Source organism: Lampris incognitus, chromosome 6 (assembly GCF_029633865.1).
Source record: "Lampris incognitus isolate fLamInc1 chromosome 6, fLamInc1.hap2, whole genome shotgun sequence".
Taxonomy (NCBI): Eukaryota; Metazoa; Chordata; class Actinopteri; order Lampriformes; family Lampridae; genus Lampris; species Lampris incognitus.
In genome coordinates, this window is record NC_079216.1 from 50852137 (window position 1) to 50874733 (window position 22597).

The 22597-nt window shown below is 43.5% G+C and overlaps 1 protein-coding gene across 1 annotated transcript in view; it reads left to right on the plus strand.

Annotated features, from left to right (window-relative positions):
* The window catches only part of ntrk3a (neurotrophic tyrosine kinase, receptor, type 3a), a 374839-nt gene that overhangs the window by 174378 nt on the left and 177864 nt on the right, over positions 1-22597 (plus strand). The window contains exon 4 of the mRNA XM_056282433.1: positions 1871-1942. Coding sequence (XP_056138408.1) covers positions 1871-1942 — 72 coding nt within the window. The remainder of the gene's footprint in view (positions 1-1870; positions 1943-22597) is intronic.

The following is a 22597-nucleotide window of genomic DNA, read 5'->3' on the forward strand; positions in this document are numbered from 1 at the left end:
ATGCATCACACCATGCTGTCATATGGGGCTACACAACTGCAGACCGGTCAGAGTGCCCATGATGACCCCTGTCCACTGCTGAAAGCACCTACAATGGACATGTGAGTATCAGAACTGGACCATGGAGCAATGGAAGAAGGTGGCCTGGTCTGATGAATCATGTTTTCTTTTTTTATCATGTGGACGGCCAAGTGTGTGTGCATCATTTACCTGGGGAAGAGATGTGGCAAGAAGGCAGGCCGGTGGAGGCAGTTTGATGCTCTGGGTAATGTTGTGCTGGGGAACCTTGGGTCCTGGCATTCATGTGGATGTTCTTTTGACACGTGCCACCTACCTAAACATCGTTGCAGACCAGTTACACCCCTTCATGGCAACGGTATTCCCTGATGGCAGTGGGCTCGTTCAGCAGGATAATGTGCCCTGCCACACTGTACACATTGTTCAGGAATGGTTTGAGGAACATGCCAGAGTTCAAGGTGTTTGCCTTGACCTCCAAATTCCCCAGATCTCAATCTGATAGAGCATCTGTGGGATGTGCTGGAGAGACAAGTCTGATCCAGGGGAGCCCCAACTCACAACTGACAGGATCTGCTAAAATATATGAAACCTTCTCTTTACTTGATCAACACATTCAAGGCACACTGTGCCAGCTGAAACCTTTAATAGTAATGTATATTTCATATATTTAGAAGATAAAAAAGGTACCTGCCAAAGCCTCTTCGGCCCCTAAATGCATATGTGGTGAATTCTTGTGTTGTAAAATGGCTGTGCAGTAATGTAAAATGAAATGTATCTGTGTAATTTCAAATGATTTTCATAAGAAAAGCTACTTAAAAAAAATCCTCACACTTCAAAATAAAACCACTATGTATATGCTCCGTTTGAGAAGCGGCCTATTTGGATTAGGGAATTTTAATAAGGGATAAAACAACTCTATTGGTCATTATCATTAGTTATGGGATTTAATAATAGAAAATAAAATGTGTACTAATGTGAAGTTAAATTCATGTATGATCGTGTGTGTGTATTTGTGTGTGTGTGTGTGTGTGTGGCTGGCCATATATAAAGGTACTTGTCACAATTTTATAATTAGTCATGCTCAAAGTATTGTTTACATGTTGAATCAGTGAAGGGCAGTAAATCCTGTCTCATCTACAATAAACTCAACAACTATTTGTACTATAATATATAGTACTTTATCTCATTTATCCTGTTACTTTTACAGTGTATGTTTTAGTTTGCATGCACATCCACAGTGTATCTCTCTCTCGCTCTCTCTCTCTCTCTCTCTCTCTCTCTCTCTCTCTCTCTCTCTCTTGCGCTCGCTCTCTCTTGCTCTCTCTCTCTCACTCTTGTATGTACACATGCACGCATGCACTACACACACATACACACACACACACACGTTTGGCTTTTCTTTCATTTCATGATTATTGCAGATGTGCATACTTTCATGTTGACAACATTCTCTCTCTCTCTCTCTCTCTCTCTCTCTCTCTCTCTCTCTCTCTCTCTCTCTCTCTCTCTCTCTGTCTCTCTCACTCTTTTTCTCTCTGTCAATGTCTTGAGCTTTGAATTGAACCGGTGTTGTATAATGGAAGATTAACTCTTTTTTTTTTTTGGATGTTACTCTGTCAATAATGTAAAATGGATGTGTCAATGTTAAAGTTTGTTTCATGTAAAATAAAGAGTTGTTTTAAAATTCAAATTCTCTCTCTCTCTCTCTCTCTCTCTCTCTCTCTCTCTCTCTCTCTCTCTCTCTCTCTCTCTCTCTCTTTCTCTCTCTCTGCCATTGCTTTTCTTTCTCCCTCTGCCCAAAATAAAAGCTGAACTGCTTCATGTAGCATCTCTCCTGGTCTTTGTCTTTCAGAAACCTGTCTAAGAATCCCATGCTGACCACGCTGTCCTGGCAGCTCTTCCAGCACCTGCAGCTCATGGAACTGTAAGTTCAGCCTCGTCTTAACATCACCGTTTCCACTGGCCTGCAGAGACTCTCTCGCCTTTCATGGGTCGATTGACATTTTGTTGCCAACACAAGTTACCGTCTCACTCATATTGTGTAGAGCTGAATTTACCCTTGTCAGCTGTAATCTGGGTCTCGTTGTGGTAATCTGACTATTATTTGAAAGGCTGTATGCAAACTCCTGTAGAACGGGATTACTGCGCAAATACAGCATTGCTGTCTGATGAACTGAAGGTGGCCGGTTCAATCCATCACATCACCATGAGATTTTGTTCTTGCTTTGATTACAATTGTTGCAATCACTGTAGAAATGTCCAAGGTTGTATGAATTGGATATCAGCAAAGACAAATGTACAGTTCTTGTTGATAAAACTAGATGGCAAAATAACATCTTTTTAAGCATGATATCTGTTTTATTCATTACAGTAATCCATCGGTCTTCAGTATAATCAGTTAAAGTACAACAAAAACAAGCAAAGCGCAGTAGAGGGATGAAGGGTAGGGCTCCGTGTCTTGCTGATTCAACACTTGAAAGACTCGGAGGAAATATATTCACATCACTTAAAGAAATTATGCAAATGACTTTGTCTATAGTTATTATATGCCCATGTTTAGGCTAAAGTTGCTGAGTATCACAGATTCAGATAAAGGGAGGTGGGGTTTTTTTTTCTCCAGGGTGTAGATTTACATATTTAAGGGTAAGACTGTAACATTGCTTACTTTTCTATTTCAAAGCTTCAAGGAAAGTTTTATTTCTTTTTCATATTTTTTCGTCTTGGTACTATTATAATGTGCTCCCATTCTGTGCTCGACATTTTTGGTGTTTAGTAAAAAAAAAAAAAAAAAAAAATACACAATTTTGTATCAGGTTGTTTTTGGTCATTATAATTTTTTTTAAAATTTTAATATACATGTTTTATGTTTTTTTATTATCTATGTTTACGTTCGACAGCTGGATACGGTGCCTATTGATGGGTAGGATGTGACTACTGTGTCTCCCTGGTCTCCATTAGTGACGTGTCTTGCCAGCTCTCTTAATGTCCCGTTAATTTAAAAAGTATATTTCTATCAGGGGCGGCACGGTGGCGCAGTGGTTAGCGCGGTCGCCTCACAGCAAGCAGGTCCTGGGTTCGAACCCCGGGGTAGTCCAACCTTGAGGGTCGTCCTCTGTGTGGAGTTTGCATGTTCTCTCTGTGTCTGCATGGGTTTCCGCCGGGCGCTCCGGTTTCCTCCCACAGTCCAAAGACATGTAGGTGAGTTGAATCGGCCATACTAAATTGTCCCTAGGTGTGAATGTGTGTGTGAATGTGTGTGTGTGTGTGTGTGTGTGTGTGTGTGTGTGTGTGTGTGTGTGTGTGTGTACATACACACAGGGTGTTGTGATGCGTCTAGTGCAGCAGTGTGTAGTTGGAGGGAAGGTGCATGTGTTCTTCCAACCCGCTTGTGTCCTTCCTGCCCTTAGCTTGCTGCCGCTGGCTAGCCTTTGTGGCGAATAGGGAAGCGTCCTAGCGTGTAAGCCTTCCCTTGCCAGTACATAGCCTCTCCTTCACCAAGACTCCTGCCGGCCTCCCCGTGGCCACACATGGTAACTGGGGTCTTGCGGCCCCAGGCTAACTTGGCAGGGGATCTCGGAGCAGCAGTGGGCCCCAGAGATATGGTGTGCAGGCCCGCCCTGGTGGACACGCCCTGGCACCTATCAACCACTGCCCCGCTGCCTTGTGAGTGAGTCTGGAAGACATAAGGCTAAGGGAGCTTACCCCAACAGAAAAGCAAGCTGTGGCGGCACACTTCGAGGCGGTTTCCGAAAAACTGGATTTCCGGCAGCTCCCTGCAGTTGTGTGGAGGTGCCGGTCGTCTAGGGATCCCCCTTGCCATCGGAACCATCTCCTCTACAATCAAGTCATGTGGCGTTGGGAGAAGCGCACCCCCCATGCCACTTTAAAAACCATCTCTGCGCAGGTATCTTCTGCTATCTGAGTCCTCAAAGGACCCACAAATAGAAGAAGATGGTCATCATCGGGCACGATGGACAACCAGCAAGCAAAAAAGTGTGTGTGTGTGTGTGTGTGTGTGTGTGTGTTGGCCCTGTGATGGACTGGCAGCCTGTCCAGGGTGTCTCCCCGCCTGCCACCCAATGACTGCTGGGATAGGCTCCAGCCTCCCGTGATCCCAGTTAGGATAAGCAGCTTGGATAATGGATGCATATTTCTATCAAAGCTGGTGGGGTTCATAATGCTAATTTGTACGCTTTCAGTGAAATCCTTTTTGTATTGTCTGCTTTCCTAAACTAGGGATCCGGAAATCTCAGCTGTTTAGTCGGCTCAAACTGGTGACCTCCCAGTCACAGTGTTGCTTCTGCAGCCATTGGGCTCTCACCTCCCACGTTTCATGTCATACAAAAGATGCAAAAAGAGGTGGGAGACTTGGGATGGTGCAGTATGGGACAGCCAGGGATGGATTGCAACCATTAAATGCATGGTCTGCATTGTAACCCCTTTAAGCTACTTCGACGCCAGGCATCATTTGGATGTAGTTTGGCCCAGTAAGCTGCAAGAGGTCCATCTTATACTGGTAGCCGTCATACATGTCTTAATTTTGTATCCTAAAACATGGATTGTCTCCTGAATATGCTTAACAACATGATAAATTCAAGGTTTACCACTTCTGGGCTTGGAGCTTCTTATACCTGTTAATGTTTATTTAGGTGTACGTGTTCTCATTGTTAACCCAAAGGGAAACTTTCATGTGGATACTTTAAAGAAAGCTTTAGACGAATACTGGGATCCAAGGAACCTTTTGGGCTAAGAGAATTTGCTCGCTCCAGGTCGTTTCTGGAGGCCGTTTGTAAAGCCATCAACACATCTCAGAAATTGTTCTTGTTACGTCTTAACTAGTACAATTTTCATCCATCCATCCTTTATCCAAGCCACTTATCCCAATCGGGGTCGTGGGATGCTGGAGCCTATCCCAGCAGCCATTGGGCGGCAGGCAGGGAGACACCCTGGACAGGCCGCCAGTCCATCCAGGGCCAACACATTCACACCTAGTGACAATTTAGTACGGCCAATTCACCTGACCTACATGTCTTTGGACTGTCATGACTCTTAGCCATGACTAAGTTAATTGGATGTCATTTGTCGCTCATAGACACACACACACACACACACACACAAACACACATATTACCATTTTATGTGGGCAATATATGGTCATATCTTCTTGTGTGTCTGTGTCAGAATATTGTCACATTATCAAGGTATTCAGTACAATTCAGTACAAGGTATTCAGGTACAATTTTCAGTTATGCACGAATTCATTTAATGTATTTTATAGGGACTGAAGGAGTTATTCCCCTTTGCTGACATGGTCTCAGGATCTTTAGTAGGATATGTGTATGTGTTAAAAGATTTTTTTACTAAAGAAATACACTGCGCTTATGTAGTTAGCTTGAGATAAATTGTTTTCTTCATTTTGTTGTATAGGTTTCATGCTTGATGAACAGAGATAGCACATATAAACTCAACACATGAACAGTGTTCATTATACAATATGGCACTTTTTTGGTACTCTAGTCCGTGTTTACTATTCTTGTCTTTGTAATTTCAGGACTAACAAGGTGGAACAATTTGGTCTCTTATATTCAAACATCCAATTTGTTCCACTTTGTTGGTTTCTCATATTCAGACTCCGGCACCACGGTGGCACAGTAGTTAGTGCAGTTGCCTCACAGCAAGAAGGTCCTGGGTTCGAGCCCGAGAGTAGTCCAACCTTGGGGGTCATCCCAGGTGGTACTCTGTGTGGCGTTTGCATGTTCTCTCCATGTCTGCATGGGTTTCCTCCGGGTGCTTCGGTTTCCTCCCACGGTCCAAAGACATGTAGGTCAGGTGAATCAGCCATACTAAATTATCGCTAGGTGTGTGTGTGTGTGTGTGTGGGCCCTGTGATGGACTGGCGGCCTGTCCAGGGTGTCTCCCCGCCTGCCACCCAATGACTGCTGGGATAGGCTCCAGCATGCCCACGGCCCTGAGAGCAGGATAAGCGGTTTGGATAATGGATGGATGGATGTTCAAACTCCCATGATGGTCAGACCATATCAGCACGTCTGTCTTATGTGTTTACGTGGGAAATACCCCTGAATTTATACAGATACCTTTTCTAAAAGCTGTTCCATTATCAAATGATTTTGCACTTTTAGAAAAGGCCTGATAAACTCTGTCTGGTTATTTTGGGTATTTTTTTGTGGCACACTAAATGTCTTCACCCAGGATAATTGGAATTTATATTCCTCATTTGGGGCATTTCAGGTGCTCATGAATTGTAACTATTTGTCAGTAATATCTTCCCAGTGGTAACAAACTATCTGTTTAGTGTTATTCTTCCATGCAAGACCACCCCAGGTGATACAAAAGACACGACGTTGGCCCTTGAAATTTTGTGGAAGTATATGTGGTAAAACATGATCTGCCCATGTATTTAAGGCACAAAAGCCACCGGTTCCCATTCGAGCTGTGAAATTTAAAGCCTGAATGCTCTGATGAAAGTGGTGTTATTTCAAGCACCGAGGTGGTTTGACAGCGCAGCCAGTCAGCCCATGGGTGTTAGGGTTATTTAGAGCATTGAGCATGCACAGAAACGGGATGGAAAGGTATGAAAGGAAAGGAGGAGAGGAAGGGAGGAAAATGGAGGGGAGAGGGACAGGGACAAAAGAGATGGGATAGAACAGAGTGAGGGAGACATTAGAGAGAAAGAGAGAGATGACAGCAACTATTGCTATTGTTGTTGTTGGATATCATAATCGTTGTTGCTGCTGTTGTGTTGTGCTGTTGTTTTACATGCTTTGACAATATGTACAAAACGTATGTCATGCTAATAAAGCAAATATTGAACTGAATTGAATTGAATCGAGAGAGAGAGAGAGAGAGAGAGAGAGAGAGAGAGAGAGAGAGAGAGAGAGAGAGAGAGAGAGAGAGAGAGAGAGAGTTGGAGGAAGGAGATGAACAGTGGGAGAAAGTCTTCATTTTCATTTCTACTGTATTCCTATCTCATTTCCATAGCATCTTCTTTCCTCAGACATGCCTCTCCATTCTCTCTCTCTCTCTCTGTCTCTCTCTGTCTCTCTCTGTCCTCTCTCTCTCTCTCTCTCTCTCTCTCTCTCTCTCTCTCTCTCTCTCTCTCATCTCCTCTCTCTCTCTCTCTCTCTCTCTCTCTCTTTCACCTTCTCAAAATTGGCCATCTCTCATTTCTTCTTTGCTCATATTTCTCTCATGATAACGCCGCCTCATTCAGTCAATTTGCCTCTCTTCTTGTCTCCTTCCTATTTTCTCTTTATTTCTCTCCCCCCATTCTTATTGTTTCCTCCCTTTCCACCTCTTTCTGTCTTGATTCCACCTGTTTTTATCCTTTTTCCTGTTCCAATTCCCTCAATTCTCCACTGGATGTTATCGCTGTAGTCGACTCGGGGCAGGGCTTTATCACATTGTCTGTTTATAATGGAGGATCATACCTTCTTCTTTTTTTTTTAAATCCAGTAAACATCAACACAATATCCCTGTGCCTGTATGACTACTGCAGTGTACAGACGCAGGAAGGTTGGAGCTGAGTTTATCGAATTGGAAGAAGAACATTCTAGCTCTAATGCTGTCATGACGTTAGCCAGCGATGGGGTCAAAGTTCGATAAGATGTCAGTCTTGGCGATGGATGCAACGGCTGTCGCGATGATGACAAGTCACTCATCGCACAAAGTGCAAACCAAAAATCGTTGTGACTCACAATCAAATGCAATTATTGCTGGTTGCAACAATCATAAATTGCCCAACTATAAATTGGCCTTTAAGTTTAAATTTAAAATTTCACCTTGTGTGAAATTTTAGTTGGTGTGATTATTAGTTAGAAAGGGAGCAGGCAGTAGGAAAATATAAGCTGATGCAACCAAATTAGAGAGATCATTATCCTTAACCTAGTGGTATAATATTCCAATTTTAGTCCCCAACAGCCATCGTATTCATGAAGTTTTGAACATAAACATAGATACAAGACCCCATACCACATTATATTTGTGTGTGTGTGTGTGTGTGTGTGTGTGTGTGTGTGTGTGTGTGTGTGTGTGTGTGTGTGTGTGTGTGTGTGTGTGTGTGTGTGTGTGTGTGTGTGTGTGTGTGTGTGTGTGTGTGTGTGTGTGTATGTGTATGTGTATGTGTGTGTGTTCATGAGATGGAAAGCCAGGGAACCTTTTGCAGGGAGTAAGCTATACAATCTTGGAAGAACAGGGAGAGATGCGAAGGGAGGCATCCTGGTGAAACCGTCTCCGATACACACACACATACACACACACATTCATATATTCCCATGGAAATCTCTCCAGTCATCCACTAACTGTGTTAGTGCACCACCGGCATATCTGAGTCTTGTGGAAGCGGGAGAGCTGCTTAGAAAAGAATATCTTCTATTTTCTATGGCTCAGAGGTGCAAACATATTACTGATGCACCTTGTGCTCTCTGCTCAGCTAGTTCCGAGTTCTTTCAAGCACGCGCACACACATACACACACAAACACATACATATTTGAGCCTTTACCATCACTAAATGGCTAAATGCACATATTTAGAGAGACACTCAAGCATATGCTCAGTGGCAATGAATACATAAACAGAAAGCTATAGTTGCACATTTCTTGCATGAAAACACAGAAAAATGCACACTCCTACACTCATACACACACACACACACACACACACACAATCCTCTAAGGAGAGAAATACCTCTTGCGCGCTTGCGTCGCGACAGCAACTCCTTTAAGGAGAGGAGGGAGTTTTGGCTGTTGGGCAGAGGGAGGAGGTTGCATGGGAGAAAGAGGGAGGTGAGGAGGGTAGTACAGCAGAGAGAAGGATGAAAGAGATGGGGGTGATTGGAAAATGTAATGAAAAGGTAAGGAAGTTGGAGCAAACCATTAAAGAAAAAGGTTTGCCAGGGTGATCTGAGTAGACGGAGCAGAAGATGGAAGAGGGAGGAAGTCGAGAAGAAATAAAAAAAGATGCGATGCCAGCAATAAGACAAATATGGAGAAGAGGTTTGCTGTTAATGAGACACACAAAAAGATAAACTTTGTAGTGTAATGGGGGAGATTTTTGGAACCATTTAACATGGAGACACTTGGCCAGCCTTTGTGCAGTCTTTGTTCAATAGAAAAATAAAACTACTTCCCAGAACCCGAGGCCCTCAGGTCTGCAGCAGCGGGGGCAGGCAAATTGTCCAGCATGAACCAGACTCCAGGAAGATTCATTTGCATTCAGAGAAGTCACAACACAATAGAGCAGACTGTGGGAAAAATAACTAGCCTGACTGGCGTCTTTGCTGTTTATATAGTGGCAAAGACCATCTGGGTAAGGAAGTGGTTTCGGCAAGCGGTGTATTGTAGGGTTGTTTTGGTGCATTTCTGTTGTCGCAGCGATAAATGCTGGGAGTTTCACTTTTATTTCCTGTTCAGTGCACGAATCAGCATGTTGCAGCATCAGTAGAACAACTTTTTGTTTCATAAAGCACGTTAATGCTTGATGCAGAAAAAGTGACCCAAATACTTTATAAGATTCAAAGATAAATCGTTTGCAGTTTCAAGTTCGTCCAGACGTGTTTTTCAAGTTCATGAGAGAATATATTTTGCAAGTCGGTTACAATGTTAGCGCTTTTGGAAGGGGGTTTATTTTTATTATTTTTTTGGTCGCACGTGTGTGTGTCTGTGTGTGTGTGGGTTTGTGTGTCCAATTCCACAGCTAATCTTGCGAACTGCTGGACCTATCAGCCTAAAACCTTTTGTGCACAGTCACGATGAAGAACCTCTAGTGGTTGCATTGATTCAGCACCTTCGAAAAACCTTTGTTCTTGCTGCCTCTGCTTCCTCTCTTCATTCACTTTCCATCGCTGTCCAATCTAAGTCAACCATGCGCATGCAAACATGCAAAATTTGACGGCACTTGGGTGTCCAGGTGGCGTGACGGTCTATTCCGTTGCCTACCAACACGGGGATCACTGGTTCGAATCCCCGTGTTGCCTCCGGCTTGGTCGGGCCATGTTTGAGGGTGGGAAACCTGATGTGGATATGTGTCCTGGTCGCTGCACTAGCGCCTCCTTTGGTTGGTCGGGGCGCCTGTTTGGAGGGGAGGGAACACTACTGGGGGGAATAGCGTGATCCTCCCATGCACTACGTCCCCCTGGTGAAACTCCCCACTGTCAGGTAAAAAGAAGCGGCTGGCGACTCCACATGTATCGGAGGAGACGTGGTAGTTTGCAGCCATCCCCGGATCGGCAGAGGGGGTGGAGCAGTGACCGGGATTGCTCAAAAGAGTAGGGTAATTGTCCCAGTACAATTGGGAGAAGAAAAAAAAAAAGGGGGGGGGGAGAAATAAAAACTTGATGGCACTACATAGGTGATGCTATTTTGAAACACATGGACTTTAGTGAAACTGCTCCTACGCTGCGGAAGTCTCTGGCCGTGAGATATGAGGAACAACCAAGCCTTTGCTTGGTTGAGTGCTGTAGGCTCAGAGAAGAGACATCTCATACTTTGTTCAAGGATCATGGACCTTAATAATTTGTGATATAGGGCTATACAAATGAAATTGACTTGACTTGATAAATCCTCTGTACATTTCATCAGGAGGATAGCTCAACATAAATGTCCCCAATCACACATGCCAATAAATCTAAACGGCTGCCTGATCCGAAGTGTCTCATTGTAGTCTGCGGTGGTGTTAGTCCGCGGTGGTGTAGCGGTCTAAGCATCGACTTTGTGTTGATGCAGTTGCTCACTGGGGACCAGGGTTCACGCCCCGGTCTCGTCAGAGCCGACTATGGCCGGACTTGATGAAGCAGCAATAATTGGCAACGCTGTCTTTGGGAGGGGGTCGGAGTCGGCTTGTGTTCGTCACATGAATGCGTCTCTGGGTGTGTGGGAAAAAGCAGTGGTTCGGCCTGGATTCGCTTTGTCACGGAAGTGGCGAGGCGTCTCCTTCGAGACTGCCGGCCGGAGAGATGCAGTTGGCGAACGCATGCAGTACGAGGGTGGGAGTTTGAACAAGAATAGCGAGCAATTAGCCACTAAATTGGGAGAAAAAGGGAAAAATCAGAAATGAATAATAATAATTAAAACAAAAAACAAAGTGTCTCGTATCAGTTTGAGAAAGAAATGGTAGTATGCGGCCAGGCAATCTTACCTGCGGAGTAGAAAAGAAAAAACAAGTTACAATACGCTCACAAGATGGCTGCATTACACAAAATACTTTAAAATAATACAGATTCGCCGGGGCTTTACAATGCATAAAGAAATACACTTTCAATGTTGAATTTGCTTATATTTCTTGAAACTTACTGCCCTCTTGGACTTGTGACTTCAGGTTGCGGCTTCTAATTCAGTAAGTATATTCCATGATGATGGTTTGACAACCAGGAAACACCATTTCAAACTACAAATCAACTTCTTTGGTTGCAAGACTTTGAGACATGTTGATATTAACTTTGTCTCAAAATAGAGTAAAAGTAGAGAAATCTCAATTTTTATTTTTCTCAAATTCACTCATCCTCTTTGTATCACTTTTCTGTTTCTTTTTGTGCCTGTATCCTTTTACTTCATAAAATAAATGTAAGCTCAAATAAAAGGGAAAAAAATCTGTACTTTATGTAACCTTTCAAAGAGGAAAGTGTAAAAAAAAAAGAAGAATCATATTGTATTTCCAGCTCTGTGACTGAAACAGCCCTGTGGCTCTCCAGGGTCCAACAGTCTTTCATCTATCTCTCCATCCTATTGTTATTTAATTCAGATATCCCACTTTCTGCTTCAGGTAGGAGGCGCCATCAGGACTGTAGCTTAGCACAAAATTATTTATGGAGCACTTTTTTATCAGCTCAGATAAGATTCAAAATCCTAATTCAGTGATCAGAAAATGATGTATCATTCTCAGAGAAAGGAAGCAACATGGTTTTCCAGGCCAGCTGACTGTAACAATCATTAAGTGTTTAAACTACTGCTGGGCATTGACAACAGTCAATAGTTTTATCGATGCTTGCTCAATGCCACACTTAACTCAAACTGACCCATCATCAGTTTTATTAGCTGCAGTTTTATTTATCCTGATATGTTTACATCACTTCAGAATCAGAATCATATTTATTGGCCATGTAGGTTTGCACTACATGGAACTTGACTCCGGTTTCATGGCTCTCCCACTGTACTTTACATAGAATAACAACACTACAACACAACAATCTGCAGATCTATACACAAGAATTTACTATATACAGGCAAACTATGAGGGGATAACGTACAAAGGGGTGGCATAGTGGCGCAGTGGTTAGCGCGGTAGCCCTGGGTTCGAGCCCCAGGGTAGTCCAACCTTGGTGGGTCGTCCTGGGTCATCCTCTGTGTGGAGTTTGCATGTTCTCCCCGTGTATGCGTGGGTTTCCTCCGGGGGCTCCGGTTTCCTCCCACAGTCCAAAGACATGTAGGTCAGGTGAATTGGCCGTACTAAATTGTCCCTAGGTGTGAATGGATGTGTGCGTGTGTGTGTCGGCCCTGTGATGGCCTGGCGGCTTGTCCAGGGTGTCTCCCCGCCTGCCGCCCAATGACTGCTGTGATAGGCTCCACCATCCCCGCGACCCTGAGAGCAGGATAAGTGGTTCAGATAATGGATGGGTGGATGGAAAGTGCAATGGTGCAGAAAATATATCAGAGATGCTGAAATAGATGCTAGCAGGTTACTTACATATATGCCTGAGGTACATGTACATGACTCGTTCCCAAGATCAGCCCGGCACTCATCGATGATTTTTCCCCCCCTTTTAGATGGTAGTAAATTCACTACAGTGGTATAGGGATTAATTTTGCCCCCTTAAATGTTGCACGATCAGCTAATTTCTGGAGTTAATTTAACACTCAGGCAGTTGGATTAGCAGTCGGAAATTCATAATGCTTTTTAAGTCATGAACTTTGACATTAAGCCATCATTGGTTGATATGTTTTGTCTCACCTGTCGCGGTTCAGCCCAATTTGTCCCTCTCGGGTCCGTACACTCAAATTACCCACTTGTCTCTGGTATACTGGTAACTAGCTGTTTACAGCGTACAACTAGCCAACACTAAGTGGTTACTTAAAAGTATAACAGGCTCAGGCATAGCTGATGTCAGTCATTATGGGATTATTCTCTGTAAAATCCAGGCAGAACACCATGCTACCCATTTGAGACAGAGAGTCAAGATAAGCTTACCTATTATCAGCCCAATCACAGATGCATCCTCAGTGGGCTTTACATCCCCACAGTGAGAAAAAGGGACATACTGTAAAGTGATGGTAAACATGTCAACCTATCCTTCAACCTTTGAGTCGCTCAACGATGAACTTCATAGACACGGCATCACTTTGTTGTCCTTGTTTCCAAAGGAGTTATGTTGTTTTTGTTTATTCTTGGTATTTGCCAAGCGTGATGGCCACACAAAAAAATGCTATGCATTAATTCATTTTCTCAGGTGTGCTTCCAAAAAGCAATCAATGTCTGGAAGACTTTGGTTTCTTAGCAGTGGTTTATTCACAGCACTATACCTGCAGGATAATTGGAGGTCTTGTTCTGTTGGCTAAGCACACTCTTTCTAAGGTTTAAGATTTACACTCACTGTCAAGCTTTTAGCATTCCTACTTTGATTTGTGCAGCAAGCACTACCGTATGCAGCGGTGAGGATGTGGTGTTTAACATAACGGCTACTCTATTACCACTTGTTGCAACAAAAAAAGGTTCAAGTTCAACATGTTTCATGACTGAATTCCTGAAAAGACACCACTGAATTTTATCTGTCTGAGCTAATGGATGATACTTTATGAAGTATCTAGTGCCTTTTCTATTTTCTGGTCATGCCGTACTTCCTGTGTGTTCTCTCCATACCTTTTCTATTCGTGTTGTGAGGTCACGAGATGGTAGTGTCGCTGACTGAGAACAGCTCCGCTCTATCCTCCAAGAAAATATCAGAAAATGAAAAACTAGCTTCCTGCAGAAGCCTCCAATCTCCAAAATACTGCAATTACAAGCTATGAGAGGAAGAAAAAAAGATAGTTGATTTCCCCATTAAGCCCTATATAATGCGTTTGGCATTGCATTGTGTAATTATGTAAAGTGTAGTACATTTTCCCTTTTATGTAACAGGAACACTATTAGTGCATTCTGTGAGAAATATAACAGAAATGCATGGCCTCTGATGTTCTCTGAGATTAGTGCGTTTGTCTTATACACTGCCATTTTGATGGCCCAGCTACTTATTTCAAGGTATTTATTCCTCTTAGCATGAATAATTTTGAATACTATTTGTTTTTCTTAAAATGGAAATCCACATTCAAGAAATTAGTCAGAAATTTGTCCCAAATGTAAAATGACAAACTTAAACACTCACCAGCAATGTGAAAAATAGCCAGTAGGTGCAAAATCAACTTTATCGTCAGATGCATAGAACTATTTAGTTTTACTCTATGGATGACCACACAGCCGTGGGGTCGTTTATTTCCTCCAATAAACTCTAAGTCAACAGTTCATTCTGCTACAAACTTCAGCCTCGTGTCTACCCACAATACCCCTTGCTAACCCCCGCCCACTGTCTTAAAGGGACAATCTCTGGCCCGCATGGTGAATATCTAACCTGCAAGTAGGCCACTACACGCCCCGCCAGAATTCACCATGACACAAAAAAAATCAACGTGGTGGGGGACAAATAATGTGGCCAAAACGGCTCCTCTTGACAGGTATAGGGGCAGCGGGGCGTCCACGGCGAGGGGGCTGAACCAGTTGAACCGGCCTGTCCCAAGTCCAGGTGAGCCGGCTTGAGGCGGTCCACCGAAACCTGTTCATGCTTACCTCCGACATCCAGAACAAAGTTCTCATCCCCTGCCGCCAGGACATGGAAGGGACCATCGTAGGGGGGCCGCAGGGGGGTATGGTGGGCGTCATGCCGGATGAAGATGTACCCGGCCGACTGCAGGTCCTTGGGGATGTAAGACTGAGGGAGGCCGTACCGCGAAGTTGGGACTGGAGTGAAAACGCCGGCAGCATCTTGGAACACAGCCCGTTGGCGGGCAGCAGACCAGGGTGCCGCACCGTCTGGGAGAAATCCCCCCGGGACCCGCAGTGGCTGGCCGTAAACCAGCTCGGCCGATGAGGACGGGAGGTCTTCCCTAGGGGCGGTCCACAGGCCAAGCATGACCCATGGGAGCCGGTCGACCCAGCTACTGTCTGTGAGGCTGGCCCGAAGAGCGGCCTTTATAGAATGATGAAACCACTCACATAAACCGTTGCCCTGCGGGTTGTATGCCGTGGTGCTGTGCAGCTTCACCCCTAGGCTTCAGCGACTGCAGTCCAGATCTCGGATGTGAACTGCGGGCCCCGGTCAGAAGTGAGGTCAGGACCTGATGAACGCTCGGGCCACCTCAGCCGACGTGGTGGTTGACAACAGAATAGCCTCTGGCCACCTAATGGTCCTGTCCACCATGGTAAGGAGAGGAGCCAAACCACGGGAGGAGGGAAGGGGTCCTACTAGGTCCACATTGACATGTTTGAAACGCCTCCCAGGCACTGGGAACAGCGCCGGGGTCCTTGGTGTGGCGGTGAACTTTGGAGCACTGACATGCCACGCAGGTGCCTGCCCAGTCCTTGACGTCCTTCCTGAGGCCATGCCACACGAACTTGGCCCCCACCAACTTTGTTGATGCCTTCACGCCTGAGTGTGAAAGGCCATGGATGGCGTCGAAAACCCGTCGCCGCCAGCCTGTGGGCACCATGGAGACCGTGAGCACTTTGGGCACCGTGGGCACCGTGGACATCTCCACGGCTGACCGGTGGAGATGTCACAGAGAAGCTTGGCCCCGGTGTCGTCGAACACCACATCCTTCAACTGCAGCCCGGTATCCGAAAGTTGCTGTTGGTGGACAACTTAGTGCTGGCCAAGGCAGCACAGACGTGCGAGGGGAGCTGACGGAGGAACAGCTGGCCAAAAAGGAAGGCGGGGTTGCACGAACCCAGCATACTCGGCATCTTGTCCATTAGCTCCGATGGCTTGCCGTCTCCCAAGCCTTGCAGCGAAAACAGCCAGTCCACCCGCTCCACCTCTGCTAGCTCAAAAGCCTGTAGCAAGTGCCTCTTAATCGTACCGTACTTATCCACGGGCAGCGGGGCTTGTGCAGCCCAATATCCATGATGCCGTAGATGTTCCGAGTGCCGCCATGACATAGTAGTACTTGGTCTCATCCACGGTGATGTTCCTAATCGCAAACTGGGCTTCGATGTGAGCGAACCATGCTGCTGCAGCCGTTTCCCAAAAGTCGGGCAGTTTGAGCGAGACGGCGTTAGCCACTGTTGCTGCACTGGTAGCTTCGTTCTCCATGGCTCATGTCGGGGTCACCAATGTGGAGGATGAAAGAAAGGAGACGAGACCACTTCTCCTTTTTGATCACACAGCCGTGGGGTCCTTTATTTCCTCCAACAAACTCTAAGTCAACAGTTCATTCTGCTACAAACCTCAGCCTCGTGTCTAATCACAATACCCCTTGCTAACCCCCACCCACTGTCTTAAAGGGACCGTCTCTGGCCCACATGGTGAGTATCTAACCTGCAAGTAGGTCACTACAACTCTACTTATACACATTGAATAATTTGTCAATTTGCTTTTTCTTATGAAACATCACTCTTAACAGTCTAATTCAATCCAGTTGAACATCTTCATGAATGTCATTAAGGAGGTAGAACTGAATGTCAGTGTTTTTCTGCAAACCTCTCTTCCTAAATGAGGATGTTAAAGAATTTTTTTTTTACAATCTGTAGTGTCCATTTGTAATGTCATGCATATTATGACATTATTTTATCTATTTATTTATTTATTATTTTAATCACTGGCTTCCTTTTGGAGATTTTGGACATGGCAGCTCTGCTGGACTCAGTTGTACAATGGCATCTTTTGTGGGCACTGAATGTGAGCATCAAGTCCAATCTAACCCAATTATCTAAACCTCATATTTGGAAGTGAAAAGAAAAGTGCAAGTTAAAAGTTATTATCCGAAATGTCCAATATTATCAATGGTCTATCTCACTGCTGAGCTACTTCCTGATTCAGCTTGCAGGAATGACCAGTCTATACTTAGCATAGGTGGTAGTGACCATCGCTTAACTGCCAGGGCCATGCAATTGAGAATTTATAGATAAAGGGTAATCATGCACACAATCTAACTGAGCCATTTTTTTTTAAAATCATTGTTGTAAAAGACAGGATTAAGGTTCGTGTTCTGTTGCACCCTAAGACCCCATTGTAAAGGTGTGTCCAGTGGTGGTCTCGTGTCCAAATCTTCCAAAAATGAAGCTGCTGAGTAAAATGATAACACAACAGGTATGCATGATGGCAAAATGTACAAAAACAAAACAGACATTGCAAAAAAAGCCTTGACGGGTTGATAGCTTGCTCAAGCTTTGAAAATGCAGTATTTTCATTACTTCAAAAAACATAAAATGCAATCTGAGGTCATGTTTGTTTACCCTAATTAGTGTATGAAATTCCCAACAGCCAAGATTCTTTATAGAGATACCAAACACAAACTTGAGCTCATTATCACATGCTGTTAATGTTTTATTACTGGCAGCCTAAAAATGTATACTTGTCAGGATTTTGAAAGCAACATTATTTGTTTAAACATGTAACTTCATTTGCAAAAATGTGATAAATGTTTGATAGACAACTGTAAATGGGGTTTTCAAATTCAAAAGTAAAGAAGAAAAATGGGTTGCAAAGTTTTCAGTATTTTTCAGTATTTTTTTTTCAGTATTGCAGCATCCATCTTAGGAGATTGTCAAGAAATGTGTTTAAACCTAAACTGAGCCCAAAATGATATGGAATTGATCACCTATCGTCACCAATCAATAGTGCATTAGTCATTGTAGATTATCCTGCTTCATTCTGTTTGTAAACCAGATATCCTCCAGCCTGAGCCTGATAATGAATGTTTTATAACAACAGTTTTAGAGTCAAGTCAATTTTATTTGTATAGCCCATTATCACTAATTACAAATTTGCCTCAGTGGGCTTTTAGAGCCTTCACAATGTTCGCATATACTGTAGCATACAAAGACGTCTTATTTTAAATGGATATGCATACAGGACGTTGTGCTCCACTCAGAAAAAAAAGTTTGCAGATACAGAACCACACACACACACACACACACACACACACACACACAATCTCTAAATGACTATGTACCACTAAATTCCACACACACGCGATACCATGCAGAGATTGTGGTGACGCAGTGAGATTTTGGCTCCTTTAAACAGGAATCTCTTCTGTTATAAATAATATTGGAAGGTTTTTTTAGCTTCACATCATATGATAAAGCTCAAAACAGCGTGCACCAGATTAGGTTCACAGTGATACTGTCAAAACTGAAGACATACAGAGCTCTTTTGAAATTACAATTACAGCAATGGCTTCACTCTTTCTCTCTCTCTCTCTCTCTCTCTCTCTCTCTCTCTCTCTCTCTCTCTCTCTCTCTCTCTCTCTCTCTCTCTCTCTCTCTCTCTCTGTCTCTCTCTCTCTCTCTCTCTCTCTCTCTCTCTCTCTCTCTCTCTGGGAGTTGGGTGGGTATTGGAGACCATGCTTGCTTGCTCTGAGTGTGTGTATTGTTCACTCTTTACACTGTTTTTATTTGCTTTACTTTTTTTTAAACTGCATGATTAGTTTGCTTTTCAAGTTTTGATTTAGTTGTGTGGTTTTGTGGTCCAGTGGTTTTGTTGGCTCGTGTTGTTTGTGTAGATTGGTGGTGCAGGGACGGCATCCATGAAGACACCGTCCCTGTCAATCTGACACAAGGTGCGGATTGTGTTAGATCCAGATGTTATGGATGAGGATGTGTTGTTGGCCTCAGGTGAACAAGTTGGTTATGAAAACCTGATCTGTGCATCTCACAAGAATAAAGGGGTTATTGCATTTGTGAAAGAACAGCATTTTTTTGCCCAATCAGCTGATTGAAAGTGGCGTTTTTTTCAGAATGTTTCCTTGCTGACTGTTCCAACTACTCCCATATTACTCTACTCTTCTTCTTCCATACATTGTTCGGCGTCTTAACTACTTCTGCATACTCTGTGCTACAGAAACCATTCAACTATCAACATGTTCAGCTTTTTTTAGAACATTTCTGCTTACATTCAGCTTATTTCTAATATTTATACTTTTTAAAATATTAAGCTCTTTGTGATTTTTTTTCTCATTGAAATTAATGGGAGTTGAATGTTCAAATCCTCAAAAACCTGCTTTTTGAAATGTAACTACGTTGGCACACTTTCAGCTAGAAGCTGCATTTAAACTCCAAACAGGTCACAAGACTTTCTGCTATGAAACCTTACATTCATATTTTTGATATCTTTCATAGTTTTTGATTTATCGCAGTTTAAGTTTTATGCCTTTTGTCTGAGTTTATAATGGGTGTGTATTGGAGAGGTTAGAGTGAGTGACGTCACGCCCAAGCCAAACTTCAGCTGTTCTGCCTTTAAAACCTTTGTGCTTCTGCTCCTACTGATCCTACATATTTCACTTATGACACACAATTTTAAGTAGAAATGTAGACAGATTTGTGCCGTTTCACACAGAGTGACGCCTAAAGCTGTGTGACTTACGGTTTTTGAAAACTGGAGCTTTAAGCAACAAGAGGCGCCTCAGCTGCTCCATAGACTCCAATACAAATTGAGGAGCGGATTTTCAATGAAAAACTGAAAACTCCCCTGTCTTTAACTCGCTCGTACGGCCGCACTTTTGACACCAGGAACACCAAACTTGACAGAGATATGCAGGAAGCTCTTGTGGTCTGGATGGTCTGGTAACTTTGGTGACAGGAGTTACGGTTTTTACTCGAGGGAAGGCTTTTGAGAGGTTTCCGCTGAGCCAGTTCTCACTGTTGTCTCTGTCTCAGTAGAAATTAAGCACACGCCATTACCATGGCAACCTCTGAGTGCAGCGTGGCACACAGCTGATTCACATCAGCTGATTAAACGACTCCTCTGACGTCTGTGGTTTGGATCAAACGCTTGACTGACGTGTCTGTCGAAGTCCTGCTACATTGTTTCAACTCTACATACGAGACACATGGACTTACACACGTTTCAACAGGTTTTACAGAAAATATGTCTTTGTACAGATTTAGACAGGAGACTTTTGGCAGTTACTTTCAGTTGGTTCTTCTAGCTGATTCTACACACACACACACACACATTTAAACACATACACACAATTGAGACTTGTGGAAAAAAAATTCAAACCATTTGTTTCATGATACACTTCATCTGTCTGATATTAATACAAAGAATTTCTTTTTACGAAGTTTCAAGGTATTTCAATTCTACTTCCAGCTTTGGCAGTATATAATTTGTCCTTTCAGCTGTTTCAACTAAATTTTTTTCAACTCTTGTGATTCTTCAGCGGATAACACTCCAACTTCTAGCCTCAGTTTTACATTTTAGCTTTCAAGTTTTCAAAGCAACATATTTCAAATGATTTCAACTGTTTTGTCTACTATTCTCTGATCTGCTTCAGCAATTTCCTTCAGCTTTCTGATTTTAAGGTTTTAGCTGTCAGCATTCACACGCGTTTTCTGCAGGAAATGCATTTTCTAGTTGTTTCTGGTGCTCCCCCATTTGTCTCCAATGACGTGCTGGAGAAATAGCTTCAGTGTTTTTGCTAAATTCACTAGCAGCCTTTAGAGCACTTCTGTGGACTCTGGAAGTCTCATTCCATGTTAAATGTGATTATGCATATTACAGTGTTTATGCTAGTGTAGGGGAACATGAAGTGTTTTGCATGTGGAGATGCAGGACATAAATGAGTTGCTTGCCTGAATAGACAGCAGACCCCGGCGAATGCTGCAGACAATAGCCCACTTCCAGCATCTGGGGCTGGGGGAGGCAAACAAGGCAGAGGAGGAACAGGTGGGGCAGGGTTTGACTACTTGGGCAGAAGTTGCTGAGACCTCGCTTACTGTAAGTCAGACTAGTGGGGCAGAGAGGGAAGACGCTGATAAGAATGGAGGCAACGGCAATAATGGTAAAATGGGTTTTGATTCAGAATCAGACACTCATGGTGTGTTAGATGTCCTGTCCCAGGGTGGTCAAATGTATTCTCAAGGCGAAATAACTGCTTTTCATGATGAAATGTTTGGAAAAACTATGAATGCCAAAGATTATTTCCTGAGTACAGACAGATTTATCGAAACGGTAAAGACCTTGCAAAAGCTGGTTGGACTACATCTTATCAATTAAAAAAAACAGTTTTGTCTTACAAAGAAAATTACTGTGTTGAAAGAGGCTGTTAAGGCCAACCATGTTAAAGCTGTGGAAAGAATGTGACCAAATCAATAATTTAAATGATCATACATCACAGCCCCCCCCCTCCACTACTTGTTCTTACTGCTGTCTGTCACTTATTTTCTTCATGGCTTGCTGGGTTTCAGTATTAACAGAGGGAGGGATAGCCAAAAAAGAATATTAGCGGCTTAAGGTTTTAAACAGAAAAAAAATGTGCATTCGTTTTCTTCAAGAAACCCATAGTAACAGCGATAATGAAGTAGATTTGGGCTGGTGGTGGGAAGGCCAGCACATCCTTAGCCACGGGAACAATTTCAGTACTGAGGTTGCTATAGTCTGTTCATCTTGAGTAAATATTTTAAGCATAGAGACAGTTGCGGAGGGTAAGGTACTCCTTGTTAAAGTAGGAATAGATAATGAAATGGTTTTTTGTCTGTTGCATTTTTATGCACCTAATCTCGCTCAAGGATTTGGATTTTCTCGGGAAAATCAACAATGTATCAATACAGTTGGTTCAGGGGGAGGTTATTTTATTTTATTATTGTTATTTTCTATTTATTTCTTGACCTGTGCTGTTGGCAGGGTTGGCATGCAACACAGGGAATTTGCATGCCAATGTGTCCTGGAAAGAGTTAATCTGCAGTTGGAGTTCAGATTCTCCAACTACAAAAGCAATCTTTATTAATTATCAAGAATCACTTATAATAACTCCATCCTTATGGATCTGTGGGATGACAAGAGCACAGGGTTTTTGTTGTACGTTTATAGCCGCCACCAGTCCCCCCTAAACAGCCAATCAGCATTGCTTCTCCAAGAGGGGGGCAATCACCGCAAGTTAAAAAAGGAGACTCAGTGAAAACTGACAACATGTATCTGATAAGACATTGACATAGAAATAGACGCTGACGTGTGTTCGACAAAACATAATTGAATCGAACGTATCAATGTCAGTTTTGGTCGGCAGTTATGGTGATAAAGGAGAAGACTGAAAAAAAGAAAAGAAGCGGGAAGAATGGGCTAAGAAAAAGGATGTAATCCAGAGTTTGTTCCAGGGAGTGTGTGAAGCAGATGCTAAAAGTGTGTATGTGCATGTGATGTGTCCACCTATGTGTATGTGAAATGTCCACCTGTCTGTGCACGGGATTGGTCCCAATAAATTCTGGTGTCTGTGATCTATGACTTATGGTAGTGCCTCCGGGCAGCAGACAGGCTCTACAGCCACCCACGGGCCCTGCAGTCATGCAGACACCCCACGACCAAGAAAACAGCCGGAGCCC